We start from the raw sequence: 24,848 nt of genomic DNA on the forward strand, positions 1-24,848 counted from the left end.
CCCGCGTGCCGCATCCCGCGTCGTCTGCCGCCACCGCGCGCCTTCACTGACCCTCACCGCCGCCGCTGTCGCCGCCGCCGCGCTCGCTGGCTGGCCCAGTGCGGGCGGCGGGCTCCCGCCGGAGAAGACTGCCAGCGCCGCCGCCGCCGCCGCTTCGGCCCGGGCTCGGGCCCGGGCCCCGACCCGGTCCCGGGCCCCAGCGCCAGCCGCCCGCCCGATCGGGCGATGAAGTGTCACTATGAGGCGCTGGGGGTGCGGCGCGACGCCAGCGAGGAGGAGCTGAAGAAGGCCTATCGGAAGCTGGCCCTGAAATGGCACCCGGGTAGGTACCTGACCCGCAGCCGCCGCGGGCCCTCGGACAAGCCTGGCCCTCCCCGACTGTCCCTTCCCCGGATCGGACTCCGCGGAGGCAGCAGAGAGCGACCTGGCGGCCTAGGAGCTTCTTGCCCGGCCCGGCCGGTGCCCGGCGCTGCCCCGCCCGCCTCGGTGGACGCAGCGCTCCGCCCAGGCGCCCCCCGGCTCACACCCCATCTCCTCATACCCGCGACCCCGGTCCCGCATCGCCACTGTAGGGGAAAAACTGAAGTCCAGCGACCTCACCTGTTCCTGCTGCCAGGTCGCAGACACCACGAGGGAGCAGTCGGGGACTCGGAACTCGGACCTGCCCCAGGCTTGCCCTTCCCTGCGTCCCTTGAAGCGCAGCCTCTCGGTGTTTTTCCTCGTCTGCCCACCACTTGGTCCGGGTATCCCAGATACTTCAACCTGATGTATGGCTCCTTTCCTTCCTTAGTTAAGAAGTTAAGAGACGAGAGCTAGTAAAATATCTTTTAAATAGGAATGCACTTTTTTCGCTTTTTTTTTTATTTTAATAGGCTGATTAAGCAGACCCTGTACCTCACTTTGGACATGATTCTGCCGAGGAAAAGTTTTAATCAGGCGGCTTCCCTAGTAAAGTTTGTATGTTTACTTAGAAGTATCCTTCCTCTGGATGTGTCATTGGACTATAATCCAGGCCTGTGTGACTTTTATGAAGTAATCTGATCTTCCAGGCTGGGAAACTAAGACAGTAGTTGACGCTCAGCTTTTTGAAGTTCATATGAAGAGGCTTTCATATTTGCATTAATCAGTAAACACGGTTACAGAGTATCCAATATATGCAAGTCACTGCCCTCTACTAAGTAGATTTGGAAATGCTAAGACAGGGATCTTAGAGTCTTGTTAGGAAAACAACTTTCTGCTTTACACAAACGAAAAGTTAAATACAACTGCCCTCTAAAAAAAATCGCAACATACATAATTGGTGATTAGATTAATAGAACAACTAATATATGCTCCAGGAATTCAGGGAGGGAGTTACTTTGTATTGAGTCTTCCCCTTCTCAGAGGAGTTTGGACTGGATCCTAGAGGAATGCAGTTTGGAAAAGTGAGCTCAACAGTATGGAGGATAGCATGGTGGAGGACAAAAGATGTTCCAGGGGACAGTTTGGCTGAAGATGGTGTTTATTGCAGGTCTGAAAAATAAGGATTAGGAGAGGAGTGGAAGGAAAGGCCAGGGATCCAAAGTCAAAAGGTAATGGCTGTGGTTGATGGAATGAGAGAGAGAGGTGTGGGTCTGTTACTTAAAGTTAGGTTTACCAACAGAGGCATGACAAAAATGTGATTATAAATATATTAGAGCAGAAGTAAATGAACTGATGTTCATCATAGCAGAAAGTCAGAAGATACAACCAAAATTAATAAATGTAAAAATAGTATAGAAGTATATTCTTAGAGTTTGGGTTAGTGGTTAGTGTAGAAGCGTGTTCTTAGAGTTTGGGTTGTTACTGTTAGACATCGAGTTAGGAATTAGAAGGAAGTTCGCAATTCCTTGACTTTCTAGGTGGGAAAGGGTAAATGAAGTAGAGAATGCTGTGACCAAAAGCGTATATAATTTTCTGAAGAGTGATTTTAAATCAGATTGTATTTCTTGAATACAAGAGTAGTTTGAAATCAGATTGTATTTCTTGTAATCTTGAATATTAGGCCAAGGACTGTGAAATTTGCTTCGCTAAATAAGGGAGAGTTGTGGCTGGTTTTATTAAGCTGCCATGGGAGGGTACTATGAAGGCAACTGAGTGGATTGAAGAGGGCTGGAGACAGAAGTTAGGGAGAGTCCGCAGTGGACAGATGGGTAAGGGCCCAGGCCAGGCTCGGGGTCAGCGGGAGGAGGAAAGCCCAAGGAGAGGAGATGTTGGGAAGGAAAAATGACCAGATTTGGTGATTAATTAGAAATCAGTGCAAGGAAGAAGCATGCAAATATGACTAAAATATCAGTTAACTCCTGTGAAACCAAACCTGTTAGGAACTGAATGCAAATATCTTCTCTAAATATCATCATAATTTATGGCATCGGTGTGATGGTAACTGAGAATGGGCAGCAGGAAGCCCTGAAGAGCCGTGGTCTATGGCTGCAAAACTATTTGTAGATAATACATTGCTGTCATGTTTCCTTATAACTTCTTGGGAAGGGTAGTATTGAGCTGTAGCTTAAAGAACTTTAGTGTGCTCCGGCCAGGCGCGGTGACTCATGCCTGTAATCCCAGCACTTTGGGAGGCTGAGGTGGGCGGATCACACCATCCTGGCCAACATGGTGAAACCCCGTCTCTACTAAAAACACAAAAATTAAATGTGCGCACCTGTAGTGTCCCAGCTACTTGGGAGGTTGAGGCAGGAGAATAGCTTGAACCCAGGAGGCAGAGCTGAGCCAAGATCGCTTCGCTGCACTCCAGTCTGGTGATAGAGCGAGACCCCACCTCAAAAAAACAAAAAAAAAAAAACAAAAAAAGAAGAACTTTAGTGTGCTCCATAGTCAATTCAAAATATTTTACTTTCTGAATGTATTAGTTGTCTATTACTATGTAACAAATTACCAGTACCTCAGGGCTTAAGACAACAAACAACAAAAACAGCAAGCTATATTCACTATATGGACTCCCACAGTTTCTAAAGATCAGAATCTGGGAGCGGCTTGGCTAGATGATTTTGGCTTTCTCTCATTGTCTGAAAGGACCTGCTTCCAGCTCACCAACCACCAACTCATGTGGTTGTGGCAGGCCTCAGTGCCCTGCTGGCTGTTGGCCGGAACCTCCTTCATCCCATGAGCTTCTCCATAGGCAGCCTGAGTTGCTCATGCTATGGCAGCTGGCCACTCCCAGAGTGATCAAGAGAGAGGGAAAGCCCAAGGTAGAAACTGCAGTCCTTTATAACCTCATCTCGGAAGTGAGGTACCATTACTTCTGCCATCTCCTGATGGTCACACAGACTAACCTTGCTGACACAGAAGGGACTGCACAAGGTATGAATTCCAGGAGGCAGGGTGCTGTCTTGCAAGCTGGCTACCACCCTGAGGCAAGGACGCTTTCTGAATTCCATGGTTCAGGAAGCACAGCTAAGGAAATAATAACTAATTAGTGTATATTTTTAAAACTGTATGAGATTTCTTTTGATATACATTGATGAGAAAGAAAAAAAAAATGTGAGCACTAAATGTAATCTAGCACAAAATAAGCCTTTCTAGAACTGATTTTATTTATTTTACTCCTTTTAAAAGTAAAATTTATACTACTCAGGATTTTCCATTTGTGGATATCCAGTTGACTTATTTTACTTTTATTTTATTTTGTTTTGTTTTGTTTTGCTTTATTTTATTTTATTTTATTCTGTTTTAGAGATGGAGTCTCGCTCTGACACCAATGCTGGAGCACAGTGATGCAATCTAGGCTCACTGCAACCTCTGCCTTCTGGGTTCAAGTGATTCTCCCACTTCAGCCTCCCGAGTAGCTGGGACTACAGGCGTGCGCCACCAAGCTGGGCGAATCTTTAGTATTTTTAGTAGAAACGGGGTTTCACCGTGTTGAACACCAGACTGGTCTCGAACTCCTGACCTCAAGTAATCCACCCGCCTTGGCCTCCTAAAGTGCTGGGATTACAGTAGGCATAAGCCATCACGCCGGCCCAGTTGACTGTTTAGTGATGTACCAAAGCTTAGGGAAAAGCCCGAAATTTCTACTTAGGTTGATACTTTTAACAAATCTTGATTATTGACTGTTATACGGGGTCTCTCTGCTTTGATCTAGTTGTCTTTGTTTTGTGCACTTCTCATCTGTTTATGGCATTTCTGATGAAAGAGGTGTTATTTAGATTCTGTCCTCTACGTTTTTGATTGACTAAATTTCTGTTACTTTATTTTAACAGATAAAAATCTGGATAATGCCGCAGAAGCAGCTGAACAATTTAAATTAATCCAGGCAGCATATGACGTGTTGAGTGACCCTCAGGAAAGAGCATGGTGAGCATCACGCTGTCCTTCCCATCCTAGTTTATGATATTGGGAGCAATTGTCAATATAGGTGGCTTTTTTTTCAAATTTAGTACATTAAATGGTTTTTGGTGTGTCCTGAAACATCTGTCACCTAGTCATCACATAAAATCTAATGTTTGGGTCAGAAGGAACCTTGGAAATGATTGCTCCAATTATCTGATTTCATAGGGGGTGAAACAGAAAGTTTGGTGATATTTTATCATTTTAATTTTGATACTTTAGGTGACTTCTCATTAAATACCCTTTGGTGTATGACAGATTTACTGGTATCAGACAGGAAGAATGTTTTCTTTTTTTTTTGAGACGGAGTTTTGCTGTGTCACCCAGGCTGGAGTGCAGTGGCGCAATCTCAGCTGACTGCAACCTCCACTTCCCAGGTTCAAGCGATTCTCCTGCTTCAGCCTCCTGAGTAGCTGGAACTACAGGTGTGTGCCATCACACACCTGTATTGTTTCTTTAGTGGGGATGGGGTTTCACCATGTTGGCCAGGCTGGTCTCAAACTCATGACCTCAAGCAATCCACCCGCCTTGACCTCCCAAGTGCTAGGATTACAGGTGTGAGCCACTGTGCCCGGCCAATACAGTGTTTTAATACAAGAATGGTAATCCTCAAAGCTACTTTATATGAATAAATTGAATTAAGTTTCTGCATCTGTGACAGATATTACTAATGATGGTCTGATCATTTAAAATAATTTCCAGATGAAAATTACTATGTTTGAAGTTCTCAGTTTTCAGATTCTCAATTAACTTTTTGCCACAAGGAAATAGGTTGTAAGCTTTGACATAACTGTGTAAGATCCTGCTCTTACAAAGAGCTACTGTGCAAATCATCTTTCTGTTAAACAGTGTACAGCACAGGTGGCTGTCAAGAAAAAAAGGCTGTAAAGAAAATTCTTATAAAATTGTGTTTTATAAGAAAATCAGAGAGAGGATCCTGAGCATTTCTCTACCAAGGAATTTGGAGATCTGGTCTTGGAATTGCTTTTGCCTTCCTCTCAGAACTTCGAAATTCTTTCCTGACTTCCTTTTGCTTAGTCTCTTCTCAAGATCTTGGGTTGTTTTCTGATCCTTGGGATTCCTTTGTCTTTTTATTGAAAGCTCTTGCCTAGTAACTGTCTTTTTACCTGGAAGCAGTACCACGTAGTGGCTAGGAGCTGGTCTTCCCAATGTAGGAGACCTGCTTCTGAATTCTGACCTTGCTGGTTACTGGTTTTATGATCAAGGATGACAAATTATGTAATATCACTGACTTCCATTTCCTCTTATATCAAATGGAGATAACAACTGCCTTTACAGAGTTATGAGAAGTAATTGTATGTGTGTGAAGCTCCTAGATTAAGTTGACATAAATATAGGAAGAGTCTTATTCTGGTGCATCTTGGTAAATTTCCAAATCACAGATGTGTAATGATTCTGTGGGCCCGATTTCCTATGTCCTGTTTTGTGTTTCTTTCCTGTGGAAGCACAGAACTCAGAGACAGTCATGGAAATTCCTTGGCTTTTTAAATTCCCCTGTTCATGTGGGCTAGCGTTGTATAATGTATCAGAAGTTGCAGGCCTAGTTAAAATTAACAGTTCTGTGAAAGATTATGAACTCTTTTCATGTTAATATTTCCTTAAAAGTTTTTGGTTATGGATTGGACATATCCACAACCAAAAATGTACAGTAATAATACTCAAAAGGAGCAAGAAATCCTTTTGAATTCTTACTTATTCAGCCTTCACTGATGATGCTAATTTTTGTTTTTCAGGTATGATAATCATAGAGAGGCCCTACTTAAAGGTGGGCTTGATGGCGAATATCAAGATGACAGCTTAGATTTGCTACGCTATTTCACCGTTACCTGTTATTCTGGTTATGGAGATGATGAAAAGGTAAGATAAATGAACTCACCCTTAATTTCTTGTCAAGTACTAAGACTCACATGCAAAGAGAGTTCTTAAAACTATTCTGTAATAGAAAGTGAAGCAGTGTTCATTTTGAAAACTGAAGCTGCATTACCTTCATGTTTAAATCGTCAGTGTATAAAAACCTCCAGTTGAAATCTAAATGTACTTTCAGGGACTGAACTTTGTCCCAAAATTCTTCAACATTAAAATTTTTCATTTTGTATTTTAAAATCTTATTCTGTGATTAGGCTGTAAAAGTGTTAAGAATTTGTTTTTGTTACTGGTTTTTTAGGGCTTTTACACGGTGTATCGTAATGTTTTTGAAATGATTGCCAAGGAAGAGCTAGAATCTGTGTTAGAGGAAGAGGTTGATGATTTCCCAACTTTTGGAGACTCCCAGAGTGACTATGATACGGTAAAAGAAAAATGCATTGTATTCTATAATTAGTATTTATCGCTGTGCCATTTTTAAATTTAATTTAATTTTTTGGGATGGTCTCACTCTGTCATCCAGGCTGCAGTGCAGTGGTATAATCATATCTCACAACAGCCTCAAACTCCTGGGCTTAATCCTCCTGCCTCAGCCTGCTGAGTAGCTGGGAACACAAATGTGCGCCATGACATCTAGCTAATTTGTAAATTTTTTTGTAGAGGTGGGGTCTTGCTAAGTTTACCAGGCCGATCTTGAACTCCTGGCCTCCCTCCTTGACCTCCCAAAAGATTGGGATTACAGTCATGAGCCACAGCTCCCAGCTTCCCATTTCCTCGTTTTAAAACAATTGGTTCTAGTTCTCGGACCTATCCCATGACCTCTCTTTGTCTCTCTTCCTTTCTAAAGTAGCTTTTGGATCTCTTGCAACCTTCCCTCTACTTTTCCTTTTTTATTTTTTATTTTTATTTTTATTTTATTTACTTATTTATTTTGTTTGAGATGGCATTTCACTCCTGTCACTCAGGCTGGAGTGCAGTGGCGCCATCTCAGCTCACTGCAACCTCAGCCTCCCAGGTTCAAGCGATTCTCCTGCCTCAGCCTCCCAGGTAGCTGGGATTACAGGCTCCCACCACCAATGCTCGGCTAATTTTTGTATTTTTAGTAGAGACGGGGTTTCGTCATGTTGGCCAGGCTGGTTTCAAACTCCTGACCTCAGGTGATCACCCACCTCAGCCTCCCAAAGTACTGGGATTACAGGTGTGAGCCACCATGCCTACTTTTCCCTTTTAATTTACTGATTATTTACTGATTATTTACTAATCACCATGGTCCCATCCAGTGATTAGTAAGGCTATTTTTATTTTCTCATTAGGTTTATTTTGAAGAGTGATTTATTCTAGAAAGCCTTAAAAGTACTGTCTTCTCCAGTGATTAATAGAAGTGTTATATATGTGAAAAAAGAAAGCTAAAAGATGTTTTGCATCACTAATATTTACTGCTTTTCTAAAAAAAAATTTAAAAGCCCAGAAGTTAATCTGTTTTCTTTGTCGCTAGGTAGTCCATCCTTTCTACGCTTATTGGCAGAGTTTCTGCACTCAAAAGAATTTTGCATGGAAGGAAGAATATGATACACGACAAGCTTCAAACCGCTGGGAAAAACGAGCCATGGAAAAAGAAAACAAAAAGGTTCGGGACAAAGCAAGGAAAGAGAAGAATGAGCTTGTCCGTCAGCTGGTAGCTTTTATTCGTAAAAGAGATAAAAGAGTGCAGGCTCATCGAAAACTTGTGGAAGAACAGAATGCAGAGAAGGCAAGGAAAGCCGAAGAGATGAGGCGGCAGCAGAAGCTAAAGCAGGCCAAGTGCGTAGCGTGCGCGGGGACCTCTTCTCAGTATCGGTGGGGGTCAGAGGCAGCACCAGAGGTACCTGACATGTTCATGATGGGTTCAGTCATCAGCCTGGCTTTGTCCTGCTTTTTGTTCTTTTTAAAATTGTGGCATTGGATAGTGTTTTTTCATCTACTGTATAAAAATTATTATTATTATTATTATTTTTGGGACAGAGTCTTGCTCTGTTGCCCAGTCTAGAGTGCAGTGGCACGATCTAGGCTCACTGCAACCTCTGCCTCCAGGTTCAAGGGGTTCTGCTGTCTCAGCCTACCAAGTAGCTGAGATTACAGGCTTAATATGCCGCCACACCCAGCTAATTTTTGTGTTTTTAGTAGTGACGAGGTTTCACCCGGTTGGCCAGGCTGGTCTCCTACTCCTGGCCTCGGGTGATCTGCCCGCCTCAGCCTCCCAAAGTGCTGGAATTATAGGCATGAGCTACAGTGCCTGGCCTAAAGTTTTTATTTGAATTGCATGTTTTCCTTCAGAGACCCTTTACATTTGAGAGATCCTTTAGACTCTTGTAAAATTTAATAATTTTAATTAATAACTAACGTTAATTTTATTCTTCCTCTATGCAAGGCTGTGTTCTAAGTGCCTTCCTCACAGCAATGCTGTGAAGTAACTTATCCTCCTTGTTCTTTCAAGGAAACAAGGCAGACAGGCCTAAGATCACAGAGCCAGTAAATGGTAGAGGAATTGAACCTGAGAATTCTGACTCCACACTTTCCTGCTTTAGCCACCGTGCAGTACTGCCTTTTGGTCAGTGTACTCTCAGATACTCTGTTCATTTTAGTTCCTCTAAAGTTTTGTTATTAAAAAGTTACTGTAAAAGCATTCTGTCCAGAGCATTATAGCATTCTTTTAAAAATTACTCACTTCTTAAGAATCCTAACTCATCCCACCCTCATCTTTTGAAAATTAACACTTCACCTACACGACTTAAAATTGTCTGAAGATTTTTAATAAGTTGCTGAGTTACGTGTTTCAAAACCTATTATCTACTGCTGGAGCAATTAAAATCAACCATGTAACAGGTAACAGGTTTAAGTGACTTTGCCTTGGTTTTAACTAAGCACAGCTTTTAAGTTTGTAAGCATGGATAGGTTGGGAGCAAGCTCTCTAGGGGGAATGGATTTTAAACCTAAGTAGTAAGTATAAACCATGCAGAGGCGTGCTTGTTGCTATGAAACTGTGCTGTATGTGTCCAGACTGGCGGAGCAGTACAGAGAACAGAGCTGGATGACTATGGCGAATTTGGAGAAGGAGCTCCAGGAGATGGAGGCACGGTACGAGAAGGAGTTTGGAGATGGGTCGGATGAAAACGAAATGGAAGAACATGAACTCAAAGATGGGGAGGATGGTAATGTTGTTTTTATACAGTGTGTACTTCTAGCTGTGTAACATGACAAATGGCCATGTTTACAAGTGTGACTATTAAAGAAAAAATTAAGTGGTAGGTCAAGTTTTAATAGTAACTATTTCTAGAAAAGCTGATATTGCATGAGAATCTATGTGTTGTGTATAAATTCTTCCTCTCCCTTGTGACTTTGTAGAGGGGCTCCTCTTCGTGTGCCAAAGTGTTGTTTTCTTTGCCACTATCAAATACCTAGAGCACAGGTATTTGACTTCCTTAAAAGGCAAGGATAGGGCATTTTTGAGAATAGCTGTATTTTCCCCACTGTCTCTATAAAATTGACCCAATTTTACCTTATCTACAAATGTGATTTTTCAGATTAGTAGCCCAAATGATAAAATGATAAACTTTTATTTATTCAAAATGACTAGGAAGTGTTTTATTAATGAATCAGAAGTAATACTTGTGAACGTACTTTGAAAATTAAAAAGCACTCTATAAATGTGAGATGGCCTAATTTACATCGAGTTTTACAATTTATAGCGTCCTTTCACATCCAAGATCTCACTGGATCCTCACACAATCCCCCTTACATGGAGGTTTTGCTCATGGAATTGTCTCTATTTTGCCGTTGTGGAAACTAGGACTCTGAGAAGCTATGAGATGTGCCTGAGAACATATGACCATTTTTAGATCCAGAGTTTTTGCTTCAAATCCAGTATTGTTAACTATTTGATTAATTAAAATTTCACATACACGATATATTGAAAGTCTACAATACCATAATGGAAAGTTAACACCGTATATTAAACATTAACACTAGATAGGGTATATTTTGATCATTTATGATTTCAATGAGATAGTCCTTCAGAATCATACTGACATCAGTTATAAATAAGCAACATGTACATGGAAGAGATACCTTGAGATATTTATTGGTCCCGTAATAAATCCCAAATGACAGTTTACCTGTTTGTTTCTTCAAAAATAGAATATGGGTTTGTGAAAATAATTTCAGTTGAGCTTTTTAGTCACTTAGTTTTTGTGGACTATACTGATAGTAATTACTCAGTTGTAATAAAGCCAAAAACGTAAAAGTTTATAATGTGAAACTTTACATGTAATATGTTAACTTGTGGCCTATCTGTCTTATAGTGATGGAATATTATAAACTAAATTTGTTAAGTATTTAAGAGTAAGTCACAGTTTTAAATGTGTTTCGACCAAACCTTGCTCAAGAGGTAAACTAAGGAAAGACCTTTGTTGAAAAAACTGCTTCATGGTAGATCTATTAAAGTGGGATTTAATTTTTTAAACTTAGCTCACATCCAAGACTTTAAGGATGTTTTAAATCTTCTTTTAAGTAGACTTAGGAAAAGAACTTGAAAGGTAAGGTGCTTTATTTGGAAGCCCTTCCTTATAGTACGGTGCTTCTTTTAAAAAGCTAACTCAAATCCTGATAGCATTTTTTTTTTTTTTTGGTAAAGAAATAAAATTTAATTTATAATTTATGTGCGAGTTTAGATCCTTACCAAAGAGATGAAATTTGTCAGCATATTTTAGATTTGTGCTCTGATCAGAAAGGTTTCTTACTGTAGGCTTCCCTCTTATAGGTAAAAACAGTGATGAGGCTGAGGACGCTGAGCTCTATGATGACCTCTACTGCCCAGCATGTGACAAATCGTTCAAGACAGAAAAGGCGTAAGTTTATTTATTTAATTTTATTTTATTATTTTGAGACAGGGTCTCACTCTGTCACCAAAGCTGGAGTGCAGTGGCACAATCATGACTCACCGCAGCCTTGACCTCTTGGACTCAGATCATCCTCCCATGTCAGCCTCCTGAGTGTCGAGGGCTACAGGCACCTGCCACCACAGACAGCTAATTTTTTTAATAGGCTGGTACAAAAGTAACTGTGGTTTTTGCCATGACTTTCAGTAGCAAAAACTGCAGTTACTTTTGCACCAACCTAAATATTTTCTGTGGAGATGGGGTTTTGCCCTATTGTCCAGATTGGTCTTGAACTCCTGGGCTCAAGCACTCCACCTGCTTCAGCCTTTCAAAGTGCTGGGGTTACAAGTGTGAGCCACTGCATCCAGCTAAAAGGAGTAAGTTTAGTATCTTTGAACTTGTGTTTTCTTTTTTTTTTTTGAGACAGAGTCTCACTCTTGCCCAGGCTGGAGTGCACCGGCATGATCTCAGCTCACTGCAACCTCCACCTCCCGAATTCAAGCGATTCTCCTGCCTCAAGCTCCCGAGTAGCTGGGACTACAGATGCAGGCCATCGTGCCTGGCTAATGTTTGCATTTTTAGTAGAGACAGGGTCTCACCATGTTGGTCAGGCTGGTCTCAAACTCCTGGCCTTGGGTGATCCACTCGCCTCGGCCTCCCGAAGTGTTGGGATTACAGGCATGCGCCACAGCACCTGGCCCTTGTGTTTTCTTTTGAGTTGAAGTGTAACACTTTGAACGTTCTGAAGAGAATGTGCTTGCAGCAGTTGATAACTAGCTTCACATACTGTCTTGGGGGATTCCTTTCCAGCAGGGGAGGAAGAGGTATTTGTCCCTGCTATTAAACCTGTTGTACTGATTCTCACTCATCCCAGTATTCCTACATAAGAGCTGCTTTTAAAACACATGCACTGTCTCCAGAAAGAAACGTTGCTTGTTTTGGCAAAGAAGACACAGTCACATGGGCAAAAAGTCTAGACCATATCTAATCATCTCCCTCCATTGTTGATGTCAGACCCAGCATCACTGTCACATGCAGGCTGATGCTGCCAATATAGGGACTTTAAACTTGTCCGGCCCAGAGTATCTTTGCTGAAGTGGAAGCACTTTATCTTAGGGGGACAATGATGAAGAGAGAAGTGTTAAAAAGGATACCATTATTATAAAGGAGGGAGGAAAGAACATGGGAGAAAATGAGAGTAGAATCAGCAAGGGAAAAGAAGCAAAATGGGCAGTCAGAGAGAAAGGAGGCCAAAGGATGAGAATGGGGCTGTGAGAGTCATAAATGGTATTACCATATGACCTCAGGGAGAAATAACAGAGTAGTAAGGGAAGGGGAAAGGGGCAGAAAAATTAGAAATAAGCAAGAAAAAGGTCAGCAATGAAGGAGGTTTGAAAATTTTTTTTTATTTGGAAATAATGACACACTTAAAGGTAAATTGCAAGAAGAGAATACAGTGTGTCTGATTGACCTGTTACTAACATTTTGCACCATTTGCATGTCCTCTTTCTCTCTACACATTCACACACACAGTTTTTTTCTGAATAATTTGAAAGTAACTTACATATATAGTGTTCTCTGAATACTCTAAATACTTCACTATATCTTAAGAATAAGGTTATTCTTGCTGGGCGCAGTGGCTCATGCCTGTAATCCCAGCACTTTGGGAGGCTGAGGCGGGCAGATCACCAGAGGTTCAGAGTTTGAGACCAGCCTGATCAATATGGAGAAACCCCGTCTCTACTAAAACTACAAAATTAGCTGGGCATGGTGGCACATGCCTGTAATCCCAGCTACTCAGGAGGCTGAGGCAGTAGAATCGCTTGAACCCGGGAGGCAGAGGTTGTGGTGAGCCAAGATCGTGCCATTGCACTCCAGCCTGGGCAACAAGAGTGAAACTCTGTCTCAAAATACGAAAAAAGGGTAAGGTTATTCTCTTATGTAACCACGCTACAGTGATCACATAAAAGTAATTATTAACATTGATATGGTATTTTTATCTAATTTATTACCTGTATTCCAATTTTGCCAATCAATTGTTTATTAATATAGAATTTTCTCCAATACAGAATGCAGTCTAAGATCATAATCTGGAATAGCTTGTCTTGTCTTTTATGCTGTTTACATTTTAGAAGTATACTGTTTCTTTAAAATACTTTTTTCATAGAATTCTTCTCATTTGGGTTTGTGCATTTCCTCATGATTAGATTCAGGTTATGCAGCCCTAGGTGGGATGCTGCACAAGCGTGTTGTGCTCTCAGGGATTCATAGCTGGAGACATGTAAAGTCCTTCTGCCCCTCATTTGTCATGATAATTTTCATCACCCAATCAAAGTGTCATCTAATTTTACTACTATACTACTAATTTTACTATAGAGTTGTATTTTTTCCCTTGCAACAAGCTTTCCCTTGTAACATGTTTAATCTGTGAGGAGACACTTTAAAACTATGCAGATACCGTGCTTCTCATAAAAGTTTTCCTTGTAACTTTGGCATCTGTTGATGGTTTTAGCTTGCATCAGTATTTTTTTTTGGAAGCGGAGTCTCTCTCTGTCGCCCGGACTGGAGTGCAGTGCCACGATCTTGGCTCACTGCAAGCTCCACCTCCCGGGTTCACGCCGTTCTCCTGCCTTAGCCTCCCGAGTAGCTGGGACTACAGGCGCCCGCCAGCACGCCCGGCTAATTTTTCGTATTTTCAGTAGAGACAGGGTTTCACCATGTTAGCCAGGATGGTCTTGATCTCCTGACCTCGTGATCTACCCACCTCAGCCTCCCAAAGTGCTGCGACTACAGGCGTGAGCCACCACGCCCGGCCACATCAGTCTTTTTTATGATGGTTGCAAAATGATGCTTTTCCAGTGCCAGTGCCCCCTCCAGTTTTTATCTGTTAGTACTTGGCCTTTTGCTGTAAACTGGAGCCTTCCCTTTTATCCATGAAAAATGTGTCTGTTATCAGTTTGAATGTATGAATTTTTTTCAGTGTTGTATAATTCATTACCGACCTTTTCTTGCTCAAATTTTTCCAGAATTGGTTAGTGAGCATTCCTTCAAGCCAGTTTTTGTGTCCTTTTGACATGTGCCTCTATCTTTTTTGGAGGACTTACTTTCAGACACAAGATGTTCCAGTATCTATCTCCAGGGCAGCTTGGTCTTAGGGAGAATTTTAGTGGGAAAGAAAAATAGCAACTAAAACTATAATACCAAAAGCCTAAACAGATGAGAGGAAGTAGATAGTTGACAAAGGTTCCTCCTTTTTAGTTGATATAACTCTTGTAGCTTATGTTGTCAACTCTGTTTTGTGGAATGCTTGTTAGCTGCCTGTAGGTGTGCTAAGTCAGACATTGCCAGCAGGGTTTTGAACAGAGGGGTAGAGATGTGTCTAAACTTACATTACGGTGGTGAGAGTGAGGAAGGAGACCTCTCCTGAGAAGGTGAAAAGCAGCTGGTGAAAAAGCAAGAGGCAGTAAACTGCTCTTGTATTTCAAGCCCTCCCACCACCATTTCTCTAGTCCAGGGGCCTCTTCCTTTTAACATTAGAATGTGTGTTTTCTAATTTCCCAGTGATCCCTCCAAGTCTGTGGGATGGCCTGGAACGTAAAAACACTTAGCAAATACTTAGCAATTAAAAGGAAACAATGAAGGAAGCTTTAAGAATTGAAAAATCAAAATAAGTAGAGAATTTGGCCAAACCTCCCCCTGCCAACATTCCCCCATTCCCAGAAGGGAAGAAAATGTATGTAGATAAAAGAACAGAGAAAGACAGGGAAAGCTGTGGTACTAGAAGAAAGAGCATGGCCATGAGCTTCCAGTGTGCTTACTACTGGAGGAATCCTGACACGTTCTGTTTCTCTGTATAAAATCATGAACAAATTAAAAAAAGAAAAAAATTTAAAGTAAGTAAATAAAATAAAATCATAAACTTTTTGCTTAGTGGGAAAAAAGCAAATTTTATCTTGGTTGCAGTTATCCAGCAACATTATCTGGACACCTGAACTAATTTTAGCGCAGCTGCTCACGTCAGATTGCTCTTTCAGCATGAAAAATCACGAGAAGTCAAAGAAGCATCGGGAAATGGTGGCCTTGCTAAAACAACAGCTGGAGGAGGAGGAAGAAAATTTTTCAAGACCTCAGATTGATGAAAATCCATTAGATGACAATTCTGAGGAAGAAATGGAAGATGCACCAAAACAAAAGTACTTCTAAATATTAAATGTCGCTAGAAATACTTATCACATTCAGAGATTGCATTTAAAGATTTTTTCGTTTTTTTTTTTTTTTTAGATGTAGAATTGCTCTGTCGCCCAGGCTGGAGTGCAGTGGCCCAGTCTCAGCTCAGTGCAACCTCCAACTCCCGGGTTCAAGCAATTCTCCTCCCTCAGCCTCCCAAGTAGCTGGGACTACAGGCACACACCAGTACGCCCAGCTAATTTTTGTATTTTTAGTTGAGACAGGATTTCACCATGTTGGCCAGGCTGGTCTTGAACTCCTGATCTCAGGTGATCCACCTACCTCGGCCTCCCAGAGTGCTGGGGTTACAGGCGTCAGCTACTGCGCCCGGCCTTAAAGTCTGTTTTATCCCAAGGAAGTTATTCAGTTATGCTAATATTGTCTCCATATTTTCTAGTTCGTGGAACTTTATAGTGTTGAAGTGGATACAAACAGAATGTCAACTATAATATTTATAGAACATATTATCGCTATATTAAAAGCAGTTTTTATACCTGGCAATTGATATGCTAATTACTATCCATTGAACTACAGCCTTTTGTTATTCTCTAAAATGACAATGTGAATACTTTATTTTCCTTTTAATGCTTTATGATATTAAATATTTTTAATCTTTTACTTCTATTTTACTACTTTATCACTAGTGTTTCAACTTTTTTTTTTTCCACTTGATCTTCACAGAGTCAAGTATTTGACATTTCGATTTATATTTGCTCTTAGGCTTTCTAAAAAACAGAAGAAAAAGAAACAGAAACCAGCACAGGTATGTTAGAAAGGTTTTGTTAATATTAAATGCCAGCTGTAAAGTCACAGTGCTCTTATTTATTCAGTGTCGTCTGTATTAAGGAGAGAGACTTATACTCCATAATTTTATGTTGGTTGTAAGCTTGATTAAAAGGAATTGGAAATATTTTCCTTTTTTAGTGCTTTCCTCCCTTGCATGTATGTAATAACTAACTTAATTATGACTGCCAGTGTGTTTAACAGGTATGCATGTGGAATTCCCCTGGTATGAATTAGCTGAATTTTCAGTATTAAAAATCTGAATACGTCTCACAAAAGGGCTTTTAAGTCAGGATAACAATTAAAGTCTTGAAATAGGAAAATCTGGGATTGGTCATTTTTTTATCTAAGTTTATTTCTGCCAACAACATAAACATTGCAAAAGGAACATTTGGTTAGAAACTTGTAATGATTATGAGTCTTGAAAAAATGTTTCTGTTTTTCAGAAGTTTTAAGTAATTTAAATATTTCACAGCTGAAGTCCAAATTCATTATCTTAAGGACTATTTTTAAATAAAATGATATTATGTTGTTACACCTATAAAAATAAAGTGAATTTGTCCATTTTAGCAAGGATATTTGGTTTTATGCCATTTTAGTATAATCTAGTTATATTAACTTACATTAAGTATTAAATATTTTTAATAAAACGCATTAATGCTTTTTAATAAAACTTTAGATTTGGCTTATTTATCCAAATGGTTATAATAATATATTTGATAGTCTTTTTAAAATCAGTTTCCTATTCCAAAAATGATACATAACACATGAGTTAATCACTTAAAATTGTAATTTGGAACTTTTTGCTTCAGTTATAAAACCACATAGCAAATATGTGTTCTTTTTATAAATTGACGCCTACCATCATCCATCCAAACACCTTATAATTATTAGTTTGGAACACTTTCTCTTTCGTTTGTGTATGTCAGTACCACTACAGTAAGGAAAAAATAAATGGAGAGAGATTTATATTTAACCTGAGCCTGTATTACCTTGATTAATGGAGCATAGATTCTATTGATTGCAACCATAAACACATATATTAGTATTTTCTTACTGGTGAAAATGCTTCAAATGAACACCCCATTGTTTCTCACAAAAGCTATATTCCTTTAATAGCATTCCTCGTTTATGATTCCTGATTGTAGCAAGTTCAGACCTAGCTTGATGTAGCACTTTTCCTGATATTTTCTAAGATATTTTTGAAGGGAAGGGCAGTGTGGAGACATGTACTGATAGATTTAAGAGCATATGGCAGCAAATAATGAGTATCTTGAAACTTGAGATTGGGAAAGTTTTCCGTATGGCCAGAAAAATTCCATAAACAACAAGGATTGTACAGGAAAACACTCCCAAATTAAAACTGAATGTAAATAGAAACAAATGACCCTGACTGACAGGAAAGAAAATTTAATTCAGGTAACTCAAACATAGTACTCTGACTGAATATGTTCCATGGGATATAGTTGAAAGATAAAATTAACTGCCAAAAAAGTAAGTCCTGAATTTGGTATTTTTTGGGTGGTATTGGTGTGGTATTTTTGAAAGTAAATGAATAATATTTTCACCAATTTCATAGGAGGCATTGTCACTATTGAATTTTTTTTTGATATGCAGAAAATTTGAAGTATTATGTAGTTAAATTTTTCTGTTCTTTGTTGATCTGTGTTTAATGTTGTGTCTAAGAAAATGATGCCAAGACCCATGTCATTTCTTTCCCCTATATTTTTTCTAAGAGATTTGTTAGTTATTTCTTATGTGTAAGTATTTTATTTAAAATATTTTTTGTATGTGATTCAAGGAGAGGATCCAGCTTTATCAGTGTAGATATGCAGTTTTCAACATTTTTTTTTGAAGTGATTATCTTTTCTCTATTGTGTGCTCATGGCAACTTTGTGGAAGATCATTTAATCATGTACAGAAGAGTTCATTTCTGTGCTCTATTCTGTTCTGTTGTCTGTTTATCTGTCTTTGTGTCAATACCACATTGTTTTTATTATTGTAGATTTTAATATGTTTTGAAATCAGGAAGTATAATGCCTCTTCTTTTTCATGAGTGCTTGGCTAGTTATAGTTCATAATCAAATTAAAAAATTTTAAACAATAGGTCTGTAAAAAAATCCTGTGCTATTGGGATTTTTATAGAAATTGAATTTGTTCACAATGTAGGTTGTATTGACATCTTAAAAAAATTAAATTATTTGACCCTTGACCCCCCCCAAAAAAAGGAATTAAATGAATAAATTGTTACTGGGAACCATATTCTTTTTGTGGGAAGAGGGAAGTACAAACATAGGGAGAAAGAGAAGAAGAATACTGTGGAGTTGGATTGAAGTGGAGATGTTGGTGTGAGCCCGTCATTTAAAGAAAGTAAGTGTGTGAGCAGTGTGCATTGTGAGGAACTAGAAGCAGTGACACCCCTAGCATTGAGCACACCTAGTGCACACGTATTGGTTTTTAAGTTTCCTTTTCCATGAAAAGGAAACAGGCTTGATCTTTGGAGAAGTAGCTGATTTCAGGGCTGAGACTGGGAAAGTGGAACATGAGCCTAGAGCATCTTATACTAGAAACTAAGGAAGAGCTCAAAAACTGATAGGGATACATTAGAAATACTCAAGATCCAGCTTGCGGGGCCTGCCAATTTGGGAAAATTTGAGTCATCAAAAGGAATAAAGGTAATAGATCTTCATACATTGCATTTGTTAAAAATAAATTTATGTATCTATATTGACTTTTAAAAGAGTGAGAGTTGGCCAGGCGTGGTGGCTCACACCTGTAATCCCAGCACTTTGGGAGGCAAGGGTGGGTGGTTCACAAAGTCAGGAGTTCGAGATCAGCTTGGCTAACATAGTGAAACCCCATCTCTACTAAAAACACAAAAATTAGCTGGGCATGGTGCCACGCGCCTGTAATCCCAGCTGTGGAGCCTGAGGCAGGAGAATCGTTGGAACCCTGGAGGCTGAGGTTACAGTGAGCTGAGATCCCGCAACTGCACTCCAGCCTGGGCAACAGAGCAAGACTGTCTCAAAAAAAAAGAGTGGGAGTTGGAGAAAGGAAATGGGAAAGCTTTATTATTACAGGAGAATATTAATTAGTACAAGTGCAAATGACAGAAGTAATAGAGGGAGAAAATCACTCTTCTACATCCACCAGTATATAAGTGTTTCAGGCAAGAATCATCAATAGATGCCAAGTATATTCAGTAAATGGTTATGGGGACAGGATATTTACATAGTCTCAGCATCATGCTCTAGAGATTATTTATTAATTAAAAAAGGGAAAATGTACTTTATAGTTGAAAAATCTGGCAATAGCACCCCAACCAAATGATCAAACTTATTAATATCACTGAAAAATGTGACAAACGCATTTTGCTTCCTGGGATTATAGTATTATGCTAGAAATGTTTAACCTGAATCTGATCATTTGGAAACAACCAAACAAAGCCAAATTATGGGACACTCTACAAAACATCAAATTGTCAACACCATGAAAGACAAAACAAAAAAGTGGGGGAACTGTTCTAAAATAAAGGACATTAAAGATACCTGACAACTAAATGCAACATGTGATCCCTGATTACACCCCCTATCCTGTATGTCCCAATAGGGGAAAAGGATTAATTGGTAAATTTGAATGTGGGTTGTGTAACAGATAATATCAGCATTAGATTCTTGAGCGTGAGTATTGTGCCAGAGAATGTTTTGATTCTTAGGATGTACCTGGCAAAGATTCATATCTGCCTGCAAGCTCACTTTCAGATGGCTTGGGGGAAAAAGTGTGTGTTGGGAGAGAGAAGAGGTGGAGAGAGCGAGCACAAATGTGCCAAAATGTTGCTTGAAAACAGACAGGTACACTTAGGATAGGTTTGCCCGGTGTCTTTCTTCTATAATGCCTGTTTGTTGTTGCCGTTGTTTGTGACTGTAGAAAAATAGTTGCCCATTGCTTATCATTTGGAAATATGGAAAAATATCATCCTCAATTTTACCTGTAGAGATTACTTAATAAAGAATTAAATTGTGATTACGATTTTCTCTCTTCTGCTTTTGCTAATATGTTGTATTTTTTCACATAATTGAATATCTTTGGAAACATGATACTTAAGCACTTCAGAATTTTTCTTCATATATTCAGCCTTTCACTTTTTGAACATTTGGATTGTTTTCAGATTTCTGCTAATTTACTATCTCTGTAATGAGCATCCATGTTCTTAACTTACCTGCTTCCCCTTTTTATTTCCCGAAAGTATATAACTATTTGGCAACATAACATAAAAAACTAGTAGTAGTAGATTTATTTTGTAATGGCACATACGTTTTATTACCTAGAATTATGATGACAATTTCAATGTAAATGGAACCGGAGAAGGAGTAAAGCTTGATCCAGAAGATACTAACTTAAATCAAGACAGTACCAAAGAATTGGAAGATAGTCCCCAGGAAAATGTCAGTGTCACAGAGATCATTAAACCATGTGATGATCCAAAAAGTGAAACTAAAAGGTAAGTCAAAGTTGCGTATTATTTGTAAATTACCGAATATTGATAGTAAGTATATAGCTTTTCATATATCAAATAAAATCTTCTTTCCCATGACTGACCAAGTAATTTAGATGTATCTGTACATATTTGCATATAGATACACACACATATGTATACAGATGAAGAGCATTGAGAAGAGGATGCTAGAGGAATGTGCCCACACACATATCAGCAGCATGGCCAAAATCAGAAAGATGTCACTTTGATCCAGTTCTTGTTTCCCTTATCCTGCTGTGGTGCTGATTTTGTCGTGGATCATTAACCCTTGACACTCACATGAGAACAAGACTCCTGCTGCGTCCCTGGAGTGTTACTGATCAAATCTCCATGCTCATGACAGCAGCTTGTGTTGGGCCCCACCATGTTGTGAGGATGCATGGCAGCAGCTGGGGCCTTTCCTGCTTAGGGGAGCCCTGGACTCTTGGTGCTGCACAAGGCCATGGTGTGGCCTAGGAGGAGGTCTCACTCAAGGGAGGTAGCCAGTCCTGTCCTCTCCTTCCTCCTCTTGTCTGACTTTCTTTTCCACATCCTCCTCGGTTCCTCTAGAACAGAGAATCATTTCTTGTTTCTTGAGGAAAGATCTGATAGTGAGGAGCTTCAGGTTTCTGTCATTACAGAATCCTGAAAAGAATAAAAGTGACAGAGCAAAGTGGGAGCATGAGGTAAAAATGCTAACACTGGAGCAACAGTGATGGGGTGGGGGAGTGTGTGTACTTTGGCGTTTAAGGCACTTAGGGGTTTAAGGAAGGAGGAAACAGATGTGACTGAGGCCTACAATATGGCTCTGGCTGTAGAAGAAAGTATATAAAGAATTACACAAACTGGTCATGTTGAAGCTTTGAAGAACTTTGGAGAGTAGAAGCCTAGAAGGGGAAATTCATATTTATTTCACTCTGACATCAGGTGTTTGTTCCCTTTCTGCTAATGGGGAAACTGAATTTCAGGTTAATTGTCCAAAGACAAAAGCTGTTGAGTAGAAAGCCTGACACTTCATTCCATCTGCCTGACGACTTGAAGGCACCCAGATCATCTGGCTCCACGGAGCCTGTGTGTCCTTTGGGATGGATGCAAGGGTGGGCCAAGAGGTGGGGCTGTGGGCCTCTGAACCCCTTCTTCATCTAAAACTAAAATTTTTCACTTCTTTTCCATGTTACTTCTTTTTTTTTTTTTTCGGAGATGGAGTCTTGCTCTGTCACCCAGGCTGGAGTACAGTGGCACAATCTCGACTCACTGCAATCTCCGCCTCCTGGGTTCAAGCAATTCTCCTGCCTCAGCCTCCCGAGTAGCTGGGACTACAGTCATGCACCACCACGCCTGGCTTTTTTTTTGTATTTTAGTAGAGACAGGGTTTCACCATGTTACCCAGGCTGGTCTCAAACTCCTGACCTTGTGATCTACCTGCCTCGGCCTACCAAAGTGATGGGATTACAGGCGTGAGCCACCATGCCCAGCCTCCATGTTACTTCTACATGAGAATTGGTCTGGGGAGGAAGAAGGTTCTCAGACTTGGGCAACCACTGATATAGTTCAGCTCTCTCATTTCACTGAGGTGAGAAAAGGATTCAGAGAATTCAAGTGACTTCTTCACAGCTGCAGCATGGCAGGGCTAAGACAGATACATTACACCCACCACCCTCCCCACACTACTCCTGTCCCCTGGATCCAGGGCCTTTATGCTGGACTCCTCTGCTGCTTCTCTGGAGTGGTGTGGACACTGGCCACCTACTGAGACATGTTTTTTTAAAAAATTGTGTGTGTGTGTGTTTAGTATTTCTAAAAAATAAAGGTCTTAGATATCAGTTTCAGAGATGTAACTGTCTTTCATATTATAAGTGATGTTTGCCAGGAATATTATCCTAAATTTGTTAGACATATTTGTGTCATATCTGTGATGATAGTTTGAAAATTAGTATGTATAGGCCGGGTGCGGTGGCTCAAGCCTGTAATCCCAGCACTTTGGGAGGCCGAGACGGGCGGATCACTAGGTCAGGAGATCGAGACCATCCCGGCTAACACGGTGAAACCCCGTCTCTACTAAAAAATACAAAAAAAAAAAAATAGCCGGGCGAGGTGTCGGGTGCCTGTAGTCCCAGCTACTCAGGAGGCTGAGGCAGGAGAATGGCGTAAACCTGGGAGGCGGAGCGTGCAGTGAGCTGAGATCCGGCCACTGCACTCCAGCCTGGGCGACAGAGCCAGACTCCGTCTCAAAAAAAAAAAAAAAAGAAAATTAGTATGTATTATTTGTTGCCTTTTATGCCATTATATCCTTTTCTTGATGTTTTCAAAGCTGGCTGAATCCTACACAATATGTTACACTCCTAATCTGCATCTTTTAAATGCATAGGCCATTTAACTTAACACAGGCCATTGACCTCTGCTTGAAGAATAGTATGCCTATAAACCGGAAGCATTATCATAACTTACTCATTATAACCCATCCTGTCTGTTCTGTACAGTATAGTTGGACCCAGATTTTTACCCTATGAATTTGGTTAGCACAAATGAGGGGAGGTATGAAATGCTTAAGGACAATTGAAATTCATGTAGGAGATGAGTAGAGGAATGTTCAGCAGTTCAGGCAGAATAAGAGGAACCCAGCGACATCATTTCTGATCTAAATGATACGGTGGGGAAAAACCATCAGATCAACAGAAAGGACATAATTTTTAAATAACAGTAAATTCCTTACATTGAGCAAATTTAATTTTATGAAAAATGTATTACAGAGTCTTTGTTTCACTCATTTCTCTGTGCAACTATTGAAATGTTTGTTAGACTGGATCACATTCAAGAAGTTAATATTAGGCCTGGCATGGTGGCTCACGCCTGTAATCCCAGCACTTTGGGAAGCCGAGGCGGTGGATCACGAGGTCAGGAGTTTGAGACCATCCTGGCCAATATGGTAAAACCCTGTCTCTACTAAAAAATACAAAAATTAGCTGAATGTGGTGGCACGTGCCTGTAGTCCCAGCTACTCAGGAGACTGAGGCAGGAAAATTGCTTGAACCCGGGAGGCAGAGGTTGCAGTGAGCCAAGATCACGCCACTGCACTCGAGCCTGGGCAACAGAGTGAGACTCCATCTCAAAAAAACAAACAAAAAAAAGAAGTTAATGTTTTTGGGGAACCACACTTCATGTCAGATCATTTATGATTACTATTGGTTGGTTATGAAGATGGTTTGCTTCTTTAAATGGAATATTGAGTGCTTTGTGCTTTTTTTTTTTTTTCTGAAACAGAGTCTTGCTCTGTCACCCAGGCTAGAATGCAGTGGTACAATCTTGGCTCACTGCAGTCTCTGCCTCCTGGGTTCAAGTGATTCTCCTGCTCCTCCTTCCAAGGAACTGGGATTACAGGTGCCTGCCACCATGCCCAGCTAATTTTTTGTATTTTTAGTAGAGACGGAGGTTTCACCATGTTGGCCAAGCCGGTCTCAAGCTCCTGACCTCAAGTGATCTCCCCGCCTTGGCCTCCCAAAGTGCTGGGATTACAGGTGTGAGCCACTGCGCGTGGCAGTGCTTTGCTTTTTATGAAAACACTGTATAAAACATTCAGAAATATTTTAAGAACCTTGTTTTAACTTTGTTTCAACTGTTTTAAGTAAATTCCTTAATTTTTATGCCAAATTTGATATTCAATTTGATTTCTGAAGTTGCTTTTTAAAGCTGTTCATTTGAATGTAAAGATTATTTAAATTGCCTTTAAAATTAATGAATTAACCTTTAAAGTGCATTTCACTTTTTTGAGTGTTCTTTAGAGCACTCAAATAATGATGATTAAAAGGAGTATGTTTTTTTTTATTATGCTGAATTATTTATTTTCCAGTGTTCCTAAACCCAAAGGAAAGAAAACCAAAGATATGAAAAAACCTGTCAAAGTACCTGCTGAACCACAGGCAATGGTAGGTCAAAATCATATTTGTATCTCTTTAGCATGTCTTGCTGTTTAAGCAATATAATGATCTAAAGATGGAAATGTGTATTTGGTGAGCCATTCCCCAAAGAACCTGCAAAGACGTGGATCCATCAACAGTTTTGTTTGATAAAGGTAGAATTTGTATACATAATGTATCTTTTTTTCATTAAAATAAAAAGAAGCACATTGGAAATGCTCGACTGTACCAGAACAGTTACTGTTGCTT

The 24,848-nt window shown here is 40.1% G+C and overlaps 1 protein-coding gene across 2 annotated transcripts in view; it reads left to right on the forward strand.

Moving 5' to 3' along the window:
* DNAJC21 (DnaJ heat shock protein family (Hsp40) member C21) overlaps positions 1–24,848 on the forward strand; it is a 29,404-nt gene continuing 4,556 nt past the window's right edge. The window contains exons 1-11 of one of the 2 annotated variants that reach the window (XM_050793829.1): positions 1–322; positions 4,236–4,329; positions 6,117–6,240; positions 6,548–6,670; positions 7,742–8,046; positions 9,283–9,434; positions 11,042–11,129; positions 15,194–15,352; positions 16,068–16,149; positions 20,498–20,670; positions 24,533–24,608. In XM_050793829.1, coding sequence (XP_050649786.1) covers positions 226–322; positions 4,236–4,329; positions 6,117–6,240; positions 6,548–6,670; positions 7,742–8,046; positions 9,283–9,434; positions 11,042–11,129; positions 15,194–15,352; positions 16,068–16,149; positions 20,498–20,670; positions 24,533–24,608 — 1,473 coding nt within the window. In that variant the 5' untranslated portion in view covers positions 1–225. The remainder of the gene's footprint in view (positions 323–4,235; positions 4,330–6,116; positions 6,241–6,547; positions 6,671–7,741; positions 8,047–9,282; positions 9,435–11,041; positions 11,130–15,193; positions 15,353–16,067; positions 16,150–20,497; positions 20,671–24,532; positions 24,609–24,848) is intronic. The other variant, XM_050793830.1, reaches the window with a different exon arrangement.

Source organism: Macaca thibetana, chromosome 6 (genome assembly GCF_024542745.1).
Source record: "Macaca thibetana thibetana isolate TM-01 chromosome 6, ASM2454274v1, whole genome shotgun sequence".
In the NCBI taxonomy this organism is placed as follows: Eukaryota; Metazoa; Chordata; class Mammalia; order Primates; family Cercopithecidae; genus Macaca; species Macaca thibetana.